Genomic DNA, 14,310 nt, shown 5'->3' with positions numbered 1-14,310 from the left:
CCAGAAGGAAACAGGTTTGTGATAAAGGTCAGCCCAGGGTCACAGTGAGTGAGAGAGGGTTTTCAGCTGTGGAGGACTCTGGCTCCCAAAATATATTGCTTTGGATAAAACAGTAGCTTCAAGCAGTGTTAACCTCATTTCTAACTAGTCTTCCTCATCACTCTTCATGGACCAGTTGGTGCCTAAACAGCTTTGTCTTCCCAATTGCAGGGTTGTCTAGAGCCTGCAACCTCTCTAGCCCAAAAAACACTTACGAGTTTTGAATACAAACTTTGTCCCCTCCCTGATTGACTAATTAGCCTTGTTCTTCAGGCTGATCTAGTGATGACCCTGATTTCAGCACCTCTGATCATATTATCACACACACACACACACACACACACACACACACACACACACACCCCACCCCCTCCACCCCCACACATACCACACACACACATTCACACACACTCACACACACACCTCATCCACCCCCACACATACCACACAGACACACACACACACACATGCTCACACACACTCACATACACACACATTCACACACACTCACATACCACCCCCCACCCCACCCCACCCACACACACAGAGACTTACTTTACTTCAAGTGTGTAATGTACTGGTAAATTGCCATGAGTTGTTTGAGTTCATCGAGAAACTGGCTCTGAAAGTGGGGTTGTCACCCTTCATTTCAGACCCAGGCATATTTTGTTTCAAAGTATCCTTTGAGACCACTTGTCTAGGAATAGTCTGTTCCCCTACCCCCACCCCCCACCCCCACACAACTCTGACAGGAAAGGAAGACCAGAAAAAGAAAGAAGTAAAAATACTGTACTCTCAAGAACGGTAGAAAGCTAAGCCATTTCCAGCAGAGGTGCTGTTGTTCATCCTGTGAGATTAAAGTGCACACAGAAGGAAGGAGGAGCTGGAAGTTTGGCCATGAGAAGCTCAGTCATGGAGAGAAAGCTCAGTTGGGAACTCCAGCTGACGGCCACAGGATTGGAGGTTGCCTTCCTGCTGTCATTTGTTCATTTAGATTCATTCTGCTCTGCTCAGGACTCTGTCACAAACTGCAACTCAGTGCCTCAACAGGGCTTCCCCAGTAAATCTGTGCGGGATGTTTTTGTTTTGTTTTTTGAGACAGGGTTTCTTTGTGTAGCCCTGGCTACTCACTCTGTAGACCAGGCTGGCCTTGAATTCAGAGATCTGCCTGCCTCTGCCCCCACTACCTGGTATGTGCTGGATGCTTTGAGCACTCAATTTGATGATGTTTTGTAATCTGTCTATCTCCCTGCTACTTGCTATTTATTCTTTTACTTTGGTTTGTTGTATACTTAGTAAACTCACCCATTCAGAAGAGAAAGTATGGTTATGACAGATTATTATCCCAATTGTATAGAACATAATTAACATAGCCAGCAGGATGCCATTTCTGTTTTTAAGGAGTGACTGCTATAAAAAGTGGAAGGGTGGTTGGGCGTTGGTGGCACACACCTTTAATCCCAGCACTCAGCAGGCAGAGGCAGGCAGATCTCTGTGAGTCTGTGGTCTGCCTGGTCTACAGAGTGCCAGGACAGCCTCCAAAGCTCCACAGAGGAACCCTGTCTGGGTTGGTGAGAGGACCATGACTTGGTTCTAAGGGTGGCCATTTGGCTGCCCCTCCAAATTGCTATCCTCCATTGTTAGGCTGCTAATCTGGCTGTTCCACAAACAGCCCTAAAAACAGTGAGGCCTATTGATAGTCTGATGACCTAGCATGAGCCAATGCTGTCTGAGACTCCATGATAAAGAAACAGACAACTAAGGCCCACAGGTTGGTGGAAGACACAGCTGGCAGGACTCTGGTAACCAGCCTTCAATGTTACTTATCTGGGATCTACAAAACTTTTTGAGTTTCTCAGACCAAGGTATGGCTTTTTTGTTTGTTTGTTTTTTCCAGACAGGGTTTCTCTGTGTAGCCCTGGCTGTCCTAAAACTCAGAGGTCTGCCCACCTATGCATCCTGAGTTTGAGATTAAGGGTGTGTGCCACCACTGTCCAGCTAGATCAGAGTATATTATACCTAAACTAGACAGCCTAATTTGGGATGTCTCAGCCAGATGCTCAAGTGAATCCAAAACAGAGAGCCTTACCCAAGAAAGGGTCCAACTGAGAGTCTAAAACCCCAGTGAACTCTGGGAAAAGTGACTTCACCAAGATAAACGTACTTGCTAGTTTTCATAAATAGCTTTTCAGGGTGGGTAAAAGTGTTCCCCACCCTGGTAAAACTGCTCAAATAGTAGCTTAAAAACCTTTTCCAGGAACTGGTCCCCTGATTTAACTCCCCCTAGCAATGGGGCTTGACATTGCTTTCATAACCAAAATCTCTCAATAGCTAAAGCTTTGGACATACATTTAAAACTGCATTGTACATACAGACCTCAGAGTGCTGGTCAGGTTTAAAAATAAAAGAATAAACAGGACATTAAATAAACAAATAAGAAGCAAGCAGATCTCTGTGAGTTCGAGGCCAGCCTGGTCTACAAAGCAAGTTTCAGAACAGCTAGAACTACACAGAGAAACCCTGTTTCAAAAAATAAATAAACAAATAAATTCTAACAAAACTGAGTCCAGGCAAATAGTGGTAAGCCTCCTTCCTTTGCTTTGGCCCGTTGTACCCTATATAGAGAGGGATTTACCCCCTATGAGGTTATGATTGGAAGACCTCCCCCACTGCTTCCCAGGCTCAGAGAGCAGCAGCTGACAGAACTCTAACTATTCAGGCCCTCCAGCCCTCTGTAAAGTCTATTCACTGGATTATCCTAGAGACCCACACAACCTCCAAGACCACCACCAGTTTTCCATGTTAGTCCAATGACACTGTCTGCGTCAAGCAGGTAGTCAAATGGGCACTGAACCCAACTTGAAAAGCACTCTACATGGCTATTCTCTCCCTTCCTATCTATGCAGGCAGATTACACCATGGATCCACCATACACAGGTCAAAAAAAAAAAAAAAAGACAGAAAGACAGAAAGCCACAGATGTTACCGAGTGGACTGTCTCCAGACTATGCACTCACTGAAGTTAAGGTTTCAGTGGGCCCCTAGGCCCTTCTACTCCATGACGACTACCTCCTCTTGAAAATCGTGTTTGATATGAAGACAGTTATGGCTCAGCCCTACAGCCCTCTGGCCTGAACCTGGGAACTAAGAAAACCAGATACAGGGAAGGTATTAGCTAATGTGACTATAGACCTGCAACCCATATTCCTTTTGACCTTTGCTCGATGATGCCCAACTTAAATATCTGGGTGTACTGGAGAAAGGAAAAACATGGGAGCTTAGCTTTTGAGATAGGAATATAGAGTTTATAATTCCATGTATGCCCTGTGGCTGGCCTCCACTGTTGCCAGAAACAAGGGATTTTCCATTGCAAAAATTGGGGTTATAAAACTAAGGCTTCCTGGGAAATTCTTTTAAAAAGATTCTGGCCTTTGAAAAACAGGAAAAATGTGGAGAATCTAACTCTGTGCCACAGAAAGGGACCCTGAAGATAGAATTAATCAATCCTAGCCAAAATCCAGCCCCTATAATACATGGTAGGAACTAACCAGACTGTCAGTCCATTGCCTGACAAAACTCAGTGTGACTTGGGGCAGCCCAAGTTAACATTAGAAAACTTACAAGGAGCTGGAACTTGTCTAATAGGCAAACTTTTAACCAAGGCGCCTCCTCTTACTCTGTCTTATGTATACTGCATACAGATAACAGCAATATTACTGAGCCCCTGAGACCACTTGGTCTCTGACTCATTTGACTACATGTGCCTCTTCTCATGCTTTCCAAACCAAGTAGACAGCTTGATCAGAACCTAGGGGCCTTAAAACAAGTTAGATTTCCTTCCAGAAATGATCCGATAAAATTAAAAAGACTTAAACTTACTTCTTAGGAGATAAAGAAAACTATGTATGGCTTTGCAAAAACAAAAACAACAGCAAAAAACACCACACTGTTTCTATGCTAATCAATCAAGAGTAATTTAAAAAATCTTGCCCTAATTTAAAAAAAAAAAAAACAACAACAGCAGCGGTGGCCCACACCTTTAAACCCACTGATTGGGAGGCAGAGGCAAGTTGATCTCCGAGAGCCTGAGGTCAGCCTGAACTACCAAACAAGTTCTAGGACAGCCAGGGCCACACACAGAGAAACCCCATCTTGAAAAACCGAAAACCAAAAACCAAACAAACAAAAACTCAAAAACAAAAAGAGACAAAGGCATAAATTAGATAATTGATGCCAGTTTCTATCCTCTTAGTCCCCCTAGCTAACTACTCTGCTATCAGCACTGACAGAGCCTGGGCAGGCTCCTGCATCTTTTTTTTTTTTTCTTTTTTTTTTTTTTTGGTTTTGGAGACAGGGTTTCTCTGTGTAGCTTTGGAGCCTATCCTGGCACTCGCTCTGGAGACCAGGCTGGCCTCAAACTCACAGAGATCTGCCTGCCTCTATCTCCCGAGTGCTAGGATTAAAGGCCACCAACGCCCAGCCAGGCCCCCTGCATCTTAAACTACATGGCCAATTATGTATCTGAATGGTTCTTAGGACCAACTGTACCTCTTTAGAGAAGGGTGAGTCCAAGATTTAACTCATTCGTTAAGACCAGTGGGGAGTGTAACAGAGCCCCAGTCCTTAACACAAATAATTCCATGGTGGAAGTACCATTCAGACTGTAAATCTCAACATGTAGACAGCACCATCTACCAAAACGAAAACAACGACCTAATCCATCAAAGACCACAGCTCTGGGAACGTTTCTAAATGTACTAACCTTGCTTTTTTGCTTCTGTGATTCCGATTCTGGCTATCTGTTCTTGTTAACTGAAGTGTGTCAGCCCAGAACATGGGTTTTGTGCTTAAAAGTTCACCCAGAGAAAGACTCCACTATACCGGGATCTGGAACACCCTAGTCACTGGCTGGCTAGTAAAGACTTCCTATTGGCTTAAACCCATGTCTGAGGAGTCCTCTCTGGTGAATGCCACACAACAAAAGTCTCTGATAATTCCACAGGCTTTTGCTGGAATGTAAAACTTCCTCTATCACCAAACTCTGTAAAATGCAAGTGATAGGACGGTGGTGGTACATGCCTTTAATCCCAGCACTCCGAAGGCAGAGGTAGGTGGATCTACAGAGCAAGTTCCAGGACAGCCAGAGCTATACAGAGAGACCCTGTCTTAGAGGAAAAACAAAAAGAAAGAAAGAAAAAAGACCCAGTGAGAAAGAAAAGGAAAAAATCCAAGCAATGAAGAGGTTGGCTTGAGATTTATAACAGGAAAAACTTCAGAGTTTGATGATATATATGGACAGGTAATTTTCATTTACAACACTGAACCATGTATGTCATTTGGATTGAACTCTCACTTATAGAAATGAAATAAGAGAGTGTAAGTAGATGAGAGAGGCATTGGAAAGGATATAATTTTTGTTTTGTTTTGTTTTTTTTCGAGACAGGGGTTCTCTGTGGCTTTGGAGGCTGTCCTGGAACTAGCTCTTGTAGACCAGGCTGGTCTCGAACTCACAGAGATCCGCCTGCCTCTGCCTCCCGAGTGCTGGGATTAAAGGCGTGCACCACCAACGCCTGGCAGAATATAATTTTTGAAAAGAAATTTTAATTAGAAAAAATAATATTTCAGATAAGGATGGGTTTATATAATAAGATGAGATTTTTGTCCTGAAAATGAACACTAAAAGATGAAGACAAAATAAAAATTCAAAGCCTTAACACTAAGTTGCAGAAGAACTGAGTGTGTACAAGATCTGTGGATAGGATTTAAAAATGATGAATGTTTGATGATTAAAGGTTAAAATCTCCAGGTAACATTTACAGTAATTGCAGAGATGGCTCAGCAGTTGGAAGCAAGGGCTGCTCTTCCAGCAGACCCAGGTTCAAATCCCAGCACCCACAAGGCAGCTCACAACTGTCTGTAACTCCAAGATCTGACACCCTCACACAGACATACATGCAGGTAAAACACAAATGCACATAAAAATAAATTTTTAAAAAAATTTAAAAAAGAATGTGAATCATAACAAAATCAAGACTTACTTAAAATTGTTTTGTTTTCTAATCTTTGTCTAAATGTTACACAGAACTTAAAATTACAAAGCTTAAAAAAATAGGCGGGTATGGTGGTGATGCAAATCTTTAATTAATCCCAGTACTTGGAGGTAGAGGCAGCCAGATCTCTGAGTTCCAGGCCAGCTTGGTCTACAGAGTGAGTTCCAGGACAGCATAGGCTATATAGAGAAACTGTCTCAAAAAACAAAATAAAATAAAATAAATCACAAAGCTATTAAAGCAGTCTTTTGGGGTGGTCACCAAAATTTGGAGGCTTACACCAATGAGAACAGGCGGGTCAAAAAGGACTCAGGTGTGCTGTGGTTTGAATGTAATTGTCCCCCACCCAATAAGACCATAGGAAGTGGCACTATTAAGAGGTATGACCTTGTTAGAGTGGGTGTGACCTTGGAGGAAGTGTGTCACTGTAGAGGTGGGCATTGAGGTCTCACATATGCTCAAGCCATGCCCAGGCAGACAAACTACTTCCTGTTGCCTGTGGGTCAAGATATGAACTCTCGGTCTGGAGAGATGGCTCAGAGGTTAAAAGCACTGACTGTTCTTCCAGAGGTCCTGAGTTCAATTCCCAGCAACCACATGGTGGCTCACAACCATCTGTCAAGATCTGGTGCCCTCTTCTGTCCTGCCGGCATACTTGCAGGCAAAACACTGTATACATAATAAATAAATCTTTAAAACATTAAAAAAAAATAAAAAGATATGAGCTCTCAGCTAGTTCCTCGTCACCATGTCTGCCTGCATGCTGCCTTGCTTCCTGCCATGACAAAAATGGATGGAATCTCTGAACTGTAAGCCACCCCAATGAAATGTTTTCCTTTATAGGAGTTGCCATGGTCATGGTGTCTCTTCACAACGATATAAACCCTAAGACACCAGAGAACACTGAGACCCCTTCTAAGGGGTTCTCTCTCTCTCTCTCTCTCTCTCTCTCTCTCTCTCTCTCTCTCTCTCTCTCTCTCTCTCTCCCTCTCCCTCTCTTCCTCCCTCCCCCCTTCTTTTTTTGATACAGGGTCTCACCATGTAACCTTGGTCAGCCTGGAGCTTGCTACTTAGACCAGGCTGACCTCAAACTCATAAGGATCTGCCATCCAAGTGCATGGCCACCATGTCCAGATCACTTGTCTTCTTGACCAGAGAGGCCACAGATTCTCCAGAGATTAGTCTGTAGCCAGTGCACATCCTACAGGAAGGAAAGCCAATGGAGAGGGACATGTTCCCTATGCTTTCAAAGGAAGTCAGGTGGTCAGCAGGATCCTGATACATCCAAGCAGATGGCACAATCAGCAGAGAAAAACTAAAGGAGTCAGGAGGCTCCTCTTAATACATTCATTTATCTGGGTATGCCATTAATCCCAGCACTCAGGAGGCAGGGGCAGGCAGAGCTCTGTAAATTCAAGGCCAGCCTGGTCTACAAAGTGAGTTCTAGGATAGCCAATGGCTGTTACATAGAGAAACCTTGTCTCAAACAAACAAACAAACAAAAAAGCCACACAAGCACATGCACACACATTTACTCATTCAGAGCTAAAAGTATGACTGCTGTCATAGTCACAGATCATTCTCTAAACCATATAGAAGAGAGTGACCAGTCAAATACACATGCTTTGGGAAGGTAAGGCTCTAAGCAATATAACGCCCCTTCTCCCCTTACTTCCTAAATCCCTGCCTCATGTACCCAGCTGTAAGTACATTGTGTTCCTCAGGTCCATCTGTAGGCCTGTCTCTCTCCCACCCCCAATACATTATAGGAGCCCAGGAGTCTGTCCCTGTAAGAATCCCACAGGCCTATATGCTATTTTCTTGGTTTCCATCCTAGGCAGATAACAAGCAGGAACAGAGGCATTGGGTACCCATAGCCAGGCATATGCAAACTGCTCCTCTCCCAACCCTTTTATCCCATAGAATGGGGTCTTCAGAATGTGACCATCTTTGGGCTCCTCTAGCCCTTACTATTCCTAAACCCTGGTGCAGAAGAGTGAGTAGCAGGGGTTGGTTACCCACTGCCAAGGGTGAGGGTTTGATTCTCTTACAGTCCAAGTCCTTTACAGAGGTAACAGCTCTCTCTCTGGAGGTGCAAGAAAAGGTCCCAGACCCTCAGTGTCCATCCACCAAGGCTTCCCAGGGTCTTCACATTATTAGTGAGTGAAGCCAGAAGCCACTCAAGGTTTGAAAAAGACTTTAATTGGCTTTTATCTCCAGAAACCTCTCTATCCATGCCTGGGCTCTAGGATCACTGGACTGGTCCCTCCAGTGTGAGGGTTCAGACCAGAGACTGTGCAAGCAGAGGCTAGGTCTCCCACATGAGGTGGAGATTCTCCCTGGCAAGGGAGCCCAGGGGCTGGTGCCTCCCTCCTGCCAAAAGCATGCAGAGGGTCACAATGCTGTTCTTTCCAATAGGGAACACCAGGACTTGCTTCTCCCACCGGTGGGCTGTGGGCTGCAGGCAGGTGGGCATCAGTCTAGGAGTCACTGCAGCGGAGGTGAGGAATGGGGCCCTGGCATCGGTGCCGACAGCGAGGAATGGTCAAACAGTGGGTTGCGCACCTCCATCTCCCCTGTCTGTGAAGGCACTGGGTCACACTACTGGCAGCAAGGCCTGGTACAGAAAGGTTGGGAGAAACCCTAGCAGACAGCCCCCTCTACACCCTAGGGCACTCACCGGTGCCAGGCCTGGGCACTCATATACCGTGAAGTCACCATCTTCATTCTCCTCATCAGAGGAGGGTGACTCCAGTTCCTTTGGAGGTTCCTTATGCCTGGGGGGGGGGAGACAGCTGGGTCCTCTGAGAACTCTCCAAGGGAAAGTGCTCAATATACTGTTGTTGCCCTGGGTGGGGGCTTTGGGCTGGGCTGGGGGTAGGGCAGTAAGTAAAAGGTTGCAGGTAAGGTGTGGGTGGGGTGGAGGCCCAGGGCAAAAGTGGCTGCCACTTCAGGTCTGGGACGCTCACCGCTCCAGGCACAGCATCTGCTGTCTCTGGTGCTGGTAGTGATACATCTCAGCGCTGTGCGCCAGCCGCTGATCCCCAGGCTGTGGGAGGGGACGGAAATGTTAAGCAAAAGCTGGGACGCACAAAATAAGAGCGCGCCTGGTGGGAAGGTCGTTACGCACCGAGATTCGCGGTGTTGTGGATGAAGTGGGCGCCTTGGCTGTGGCAGCATAGTCGGCCTTCTGAGTCAGGCGGATCTCCCTCTGTAGTCTGAAGGGGTTTGGTGTTGAGAGGGTTGTTACGGACCTGAAGGTCAGACCCCACCCACCCGCTGGAATCAGCGGCTCACCTACACCAGCAGAGGGCTGCCACAGCCAGGGCGGCTGTGCTTGCCAAGCAGAAAGCCAGGATCAGCACTGTGGGAGAAAGGGGCATTGTGAGGAACCGCCTGAGGAGGGCCCTTATTCTGCCTCCCCCATCCCCTTTGTGCCTCCCTCCTCCTTCAACCCGCCACATGCCTGTCCCTTAGTGCCAACCTGGACCTACCAAGGGTGAGGCCATTTCCATGCCCACCCCGGGGCTCCAGTGGGGACATGTGCACAGGCCCAGAAGATACAGGGGGCCCTAAGGAGCGTGGCGTGGGCGTGGAGGTTCCGTGAGTGGAGGGGAGGCTGGGCTCCAGTCCTTGACCCCACTGTGAGAATCCCAAGGTAGCTGCTGAGAGTCAAGCACACAAAGTCAGCGGGACTTGGACTTTAGTCAAAGAAGCAGAGTCAGGAAAGAGAGTAAGGGGTGGCAGCGGGGGTGGGGTGGGGGTGTCCTCACCAGGCTCCAGGAGCTTCTGTGCAGCCTCAGGCAAGGGCGGTGCTGTAAGCCTTGCGTGCCCAGCCTCCTTCTCCTTCAGTGCCAGTTCCTGGGCCAGAGAATCGATCTCCTCTTCCAGTCTGGGCTGGGGCAAGTCCTCCCCTGAGGAGTGTGAGGGGCCATCATTTAGAGAGAGGCCCCAGACCCTCAGGCAACACCTGCAGCAAGCAGCCTCCTGAGATGGAAGGACCCATCCAAAGTTTCACCATCCTGGGTTACCATGGTGACAACTGAGGGAGCTACTTTAAGTTCTGGGGGATGGGGGCTCGGGGGTGGAGAGCAAGGCTAGAGGAATGTGCAGAGATCCATCCACAAGAGGAGAAAGGAATGGAATCCCTTATTCTAGCTAGTGTGTGCAAAGAGTTAGGCAGAGCACTGGCTAAGACAACACATTCCCTACCTTGTCCACCCTCAGGTACCTTCTCTGCCCAAGAGGAGAAAGGAAATCCTAAAGGAATGGAACAAAGCCAAAATATAACCAAATATCTAGGCTACTCCCAGCCATCAGAAAAGAAGGAGCCTGTGGGGGTGGGCAGGTGGCCGGGCTCTGATTGGGTCTCACTTTGCACCTCACAATCCAAAAAGAAGCTCCCTCGTGGGACCCCAATCCACAGCATCCTCTGGCCTTTTCTCGGTGCTCCTCTTTACTTTTCCCAGAAAGCCTGGCTGGCCACATCCCCAGCACCTCTCAGGTAAAGCCCTCATCACCTGAAGGGACACCCAGATAGACGGAAGGACAGCCGTCACTAGCACAGGGGTAACACTTCCCAACATGCTGTGTGGAGTGTACTGGATAAGTAACCAAAGGAGAGGAGCAGGTTGTCTAGAGAGTGCTAATGTAGACACCCAGGACAGTCTTTGGCCGACCTATCACATTCCAAGCCCTAATGTTCTGACCTCTCCTCCTCCTGAGGTCATCCTTTGCCTTAGCAGGACTCAACTGCCATAGGTGTCAGCCGAGTTCCAACACTGGACCAGCACCATCTTTAAAGGGTAAAAGGCTTGTCACTTCTAGAGTGGTAAGAGTTCCAGTTCTGGTCTTGGACCTGAGCACTCGGTGTCACTTCTAAAGTGGTAAGAGTTCCAGTTCTGGTCTTGGACTTGAACACTCGGCCCACAGGGCAAGGCAGGAAGGGAGGGACAATATCTCACTCATCCATTCTGCCTGAATTTATACTCGGACATACCAGAAGACTGGTGCATCCTGGGCACACAAAACCCTTGCTGGTTCTCTTGGAAGGACTGAAGGCATGGTCCACACGTGTGTGCGCCTGGTGGGCATCTGGCCCGCCTCTTCAGGGCACAATCCAGGCTTCCAGGACAGGTGGCAGCATCTGAGGAAGAAGCAGAGGCATGGCCCATCACAGCCCTCTTGGCTGAGTCTCAGTGGAACAACAGCCCTGCTTAGAAACCCCTCCCTCCACAGAACTGGCCAGGCCTGCCTCCGGCCATTGTTCTGGGCAGGCTCGGCCTTCCTACTGCCAAGCCTCAGGATCAGGAAGCAGACAGTCCCAAGTCTTATGGAAACTACCCTGCCCCATCCACTCCTCACAGTCCTGCTTCCAGGCCTAAGTCTTACCCTTAAAGGAGAACAGACCCTAACTGTCCAGTCAGCCTCCACAAAAGACAGTGAAGTCCTCCAAGGCTGGCTTTTGACCTTTGTGTGGCTCAGAGTGAGCCAGGACCCTTCGTCCAGATGGCTGCTGAGGACAGAACTCTGTTCTCTTTGGCTCAGGGGCAGCAAAGGATGTTGGGCAGCCATTTCTCCTAAACACTGGGGTTTCTCCCTAGACCCCCTCACATAATCTTACAACCCCAGAGCATAGTCTGGGGGAGCCACAGAACAAATGCTCAGTACAGAAGACAGTGGCTCTCCCTGCCTAGCCTTCGTCTTCAAGGAGAGAGAAGCCACTGGGGTTTGGGAGCCCTAAGATGGAGCTGGAGATACAATGAGGCCATTGAAAGGCCTGGGCTGGTCAGAGCTGGGGATGCCAGTCGAGGTCAGGGTTCCCAGTCACACTTTTTTTGTCTTCCTCATTTGGAGCCCAGAGCATAATGTTCTCTTTATATATGGCAATCAGTACCGTGCTGATGCAGGTAGATAGAGCAGTGACCCTCACGCCTCAATTTCTCCTGTGGGGCATGTAAGTCCAGTTGCTTCAAAGCTAAGGAGTATTTACAACCTAGGACCCTGGTTTCTCAGGAAACTGACATAGCCAAGGGAAGACCCAGCAGGACCATCAACCTTGCCTGCTGAGTGTCTCTGGCCAATTGGATCCTTCCTCTCCTTAGCCCAGCCACCACTGCTGTACACTGCAGGGCCCACTGGGATGTGGAAAATATCCTGCAGCCTTTGGCTTAGTTTCCTTTGTAATGTGACACTCTGCATCTCCTGCAAAGAAGTTCCAGCAGGCCTGGTGGCAGGGGGCACACTGAATCCCTGGCCCGGCACCTTATTCCTCCATAGGCTGGGTCAGCAGACTCCTGTGACAGTGATCTGGGCTTGGGGTTTAGGATAGTTAAACATTAAACCTGTATCAGGAGGCTTACACAGACTCCACCCACCAGCTAGGCTCCAGGGAGCCAGACAGTCCCTGCCCCTAGTGCTGATAACCTAGTCAGATCTATACTAGAGGTGTGTAGCACAAGGCTACTTTTGGGCTGCACGCAGGACCTCCACCATAGCCCACCAGCCTATTGTTTAATATTGGATAGACAGACCCTCTCCAGCTGGGTGTTGGTGGCCCATGCCTTTAATCCCAGCACTCAGGAGGCAGAGGCAGGTGGATCTCTGTGGGTTTGAGGCCAGCCTGGTCTCCAGAGCGAGTTCCAGGAAAGGCTCCAAAGCAATACAGAGAAACCCCATCTCGAAAAACAAAACAAAATAAAACAAAAAAGACCCTCTCCAGCCTGGGTATGAGGAGGAGGTTCCCAGGAACAATGACAGCTGGAAAGTAACTGGTATTCCACCCATGTTGGGCTACTGGTCCCTGCTGACCACTAGGTGTGGGAGAGGGATGCTTAGAGGTGGTCATGCTAGGTCTCTGCATTCAGCTACAGTGGCCAATGAGCAGAGGCCAGCACCTTCTCAAGAAGGGGTTCAGCACTACCCCCATAGTCCCATTCCTGAGGAGGCTCTACCTGGGAGGCAGACTCTTTAGCAGGTTGCCTGTACTACCTCTGGCAAGGCCTGGTTTGGCCCTCCACCCTCCCCAAGAGTCTCTTCCAGTCATGCCAACCTTCACTCCAGGATTGCCTGCCCAGGAAGAGACCTGCCCAGCTTTTAAGGCCCCACACTCAGAACAAGCGCATTAGAGTCCCAGTTGTGCCACATATCAGTCACTTCTCCATGCCTCCGTTTCCTCATCTATAAATTGGGCTCAAAGCACCTCCCCTTCAGAGCTCCAGAATTCAGTGAACATATGGGCACCCTCTCCTACTTCACGCCCTTCAGGGAGATAAGATTTGGATCCTGTAGCTTCAGGACCCATCTGGCAAGGATGTGTTTCCCAGACTGGGCTCACACTCTTTCAAAGGGTCAACACACAGGACCTCAGTCCAGAAGACAGGGTGGCATGTGCCCACCAGGGCAGGGGATGGGGGCAGCTTGGCTCCACTAAGTTGGAACAGACGCTAGTGGACCTGGAACTCTTAGACTCTGCCATGGGAACACGGGAGACAAGGCTGACAGCAGCAAGGCCCACAGACACCAGAACAACCCTACCAACTGGAAACCCCAGCGACACAGAAACAAAGACACAGGATCCTCTCTGAGGGCCACTGGAAACCAGATGGCTGCAGACGCCCAAAAAGACATCCGGAGACATACGCTGAACTGGCTCAGGGACCCAGAGACAAAGACCAGAAGCTCGTGAAATCTACATTCGCCTCCAGGGACCTGAGAGAAGACTCATCCAGCCTGGCCTTCAACGAGCCTGACCTGTTTACCCAATCCATGCCCAGCGGAACGGGCCTGCCTAGCCTGCGGGCCCGGGTGAGGCCAGGGCGGTGGCAGGGAGGACGAGGGTGGTGCCGAGTGGTAGGATTCCCCGCCCGGCGATCCCGGCCCCGGAGCGCCCCGCAGCCTGAGCCCAGAGTGATAGCTCACCCGGGCGGCGGGCGGTGGCACCGTTCAGAGCCGCTCCGAGGATGAGGCCGGAGAGCAGCAGCCGCAGTAGCCGCAGGTGCCGTGGGGAAGGAGGAGGGATCGGCGTCGCCATGCTTCAACGCCGCCACTCGGGCAGCATGGCACCCCGCGGCCCCGGGCTCGGTACCGGCTCCGGGAACCGTGACTGGAGAAGCCGGGAAGCGGGAGGGGGCGGAAGAGGAAAAGAGGAGGCGGCGCTGACGCTGCGGCAAAGGATCCGGGATGGGATGGAGGCTCGGCGGCCAGAGAAGCGTGTAGGGAG

At 49.2% G+C, this 14,310-nt stretch overlaps 1 protein-coding gene across 4 annotated transcripts; it reads right to left on the bottom strand.

Annotated features, from left to right (window-relative positions):
• Positions 1-8,269: 8,269 nt before the first annotated feature.
• Positions 8,270-14,310, bottom strand: Npdc1 (neural proliferation, differentiation and control 1). 4 transcript variants are annotated; one of them, XM_027422874.2, is made up of 10 exons: positions 14,010-14,310; positions 11,089-11,235; positions 10,302-10,349; positions 9,863-10,003; positions 9,584-9,751; positions 9,387-9,453; positions 9,220-9,307; positions 9,059-9,138; positions 8,770-8,866; positions 8,270-8,669 (listed from the first exon to the last, which is right to left on the bottom strand). In XM_027422874.2, the coding sequence occupies exons 1-10, from the start codon at positions 14,119-14,121 to the stop codon at positions 8,577-8,579; spliced, it is 1,041 nt and encodes a 346-aa protein (XP_027278675.1). In that variant the 5' UTR covers positions 14,122-14,310; the 3' UTR covers positions 8,270-8,576. The 4 variants fall into 4 exon arrangements, with proteins under 4 accessions (XP_027278675.1, XP_027278674.1, XP_027278677.1 ...); XM_027422873.2 differs by having other exon boundaries at positions 9,584-9,754; positions 14,010-14,308; XM_027422876.2 differs by lacking the exon at positions 10,302-10,349 and having other exon boundaries at positions 14,010-14,308.

The sequence above is a fragment of the Cricetulus griseus genome, chromosome 6 (genome assembly GCF_003668045.3).
Source record: "Cricetulus griseus strain 17A/GY chromosome 6, alternate assembly CriGri-PICRH-1.0, whole genome shotgun sequence".
In the NCBI taxonomy this organism is placed as follows: domain Eukaryota; kingdom Metazoa; phylum Chordata; class Mammalia; order Rodentia; family Cricetidae; genus Cricetulus; species Cricetulus griseus.
The sequence above is the reverse complement of the archived record's forward strand: the minus strand, read 5'-3'. Positions and strand labels throughout refer to the sequence as shown.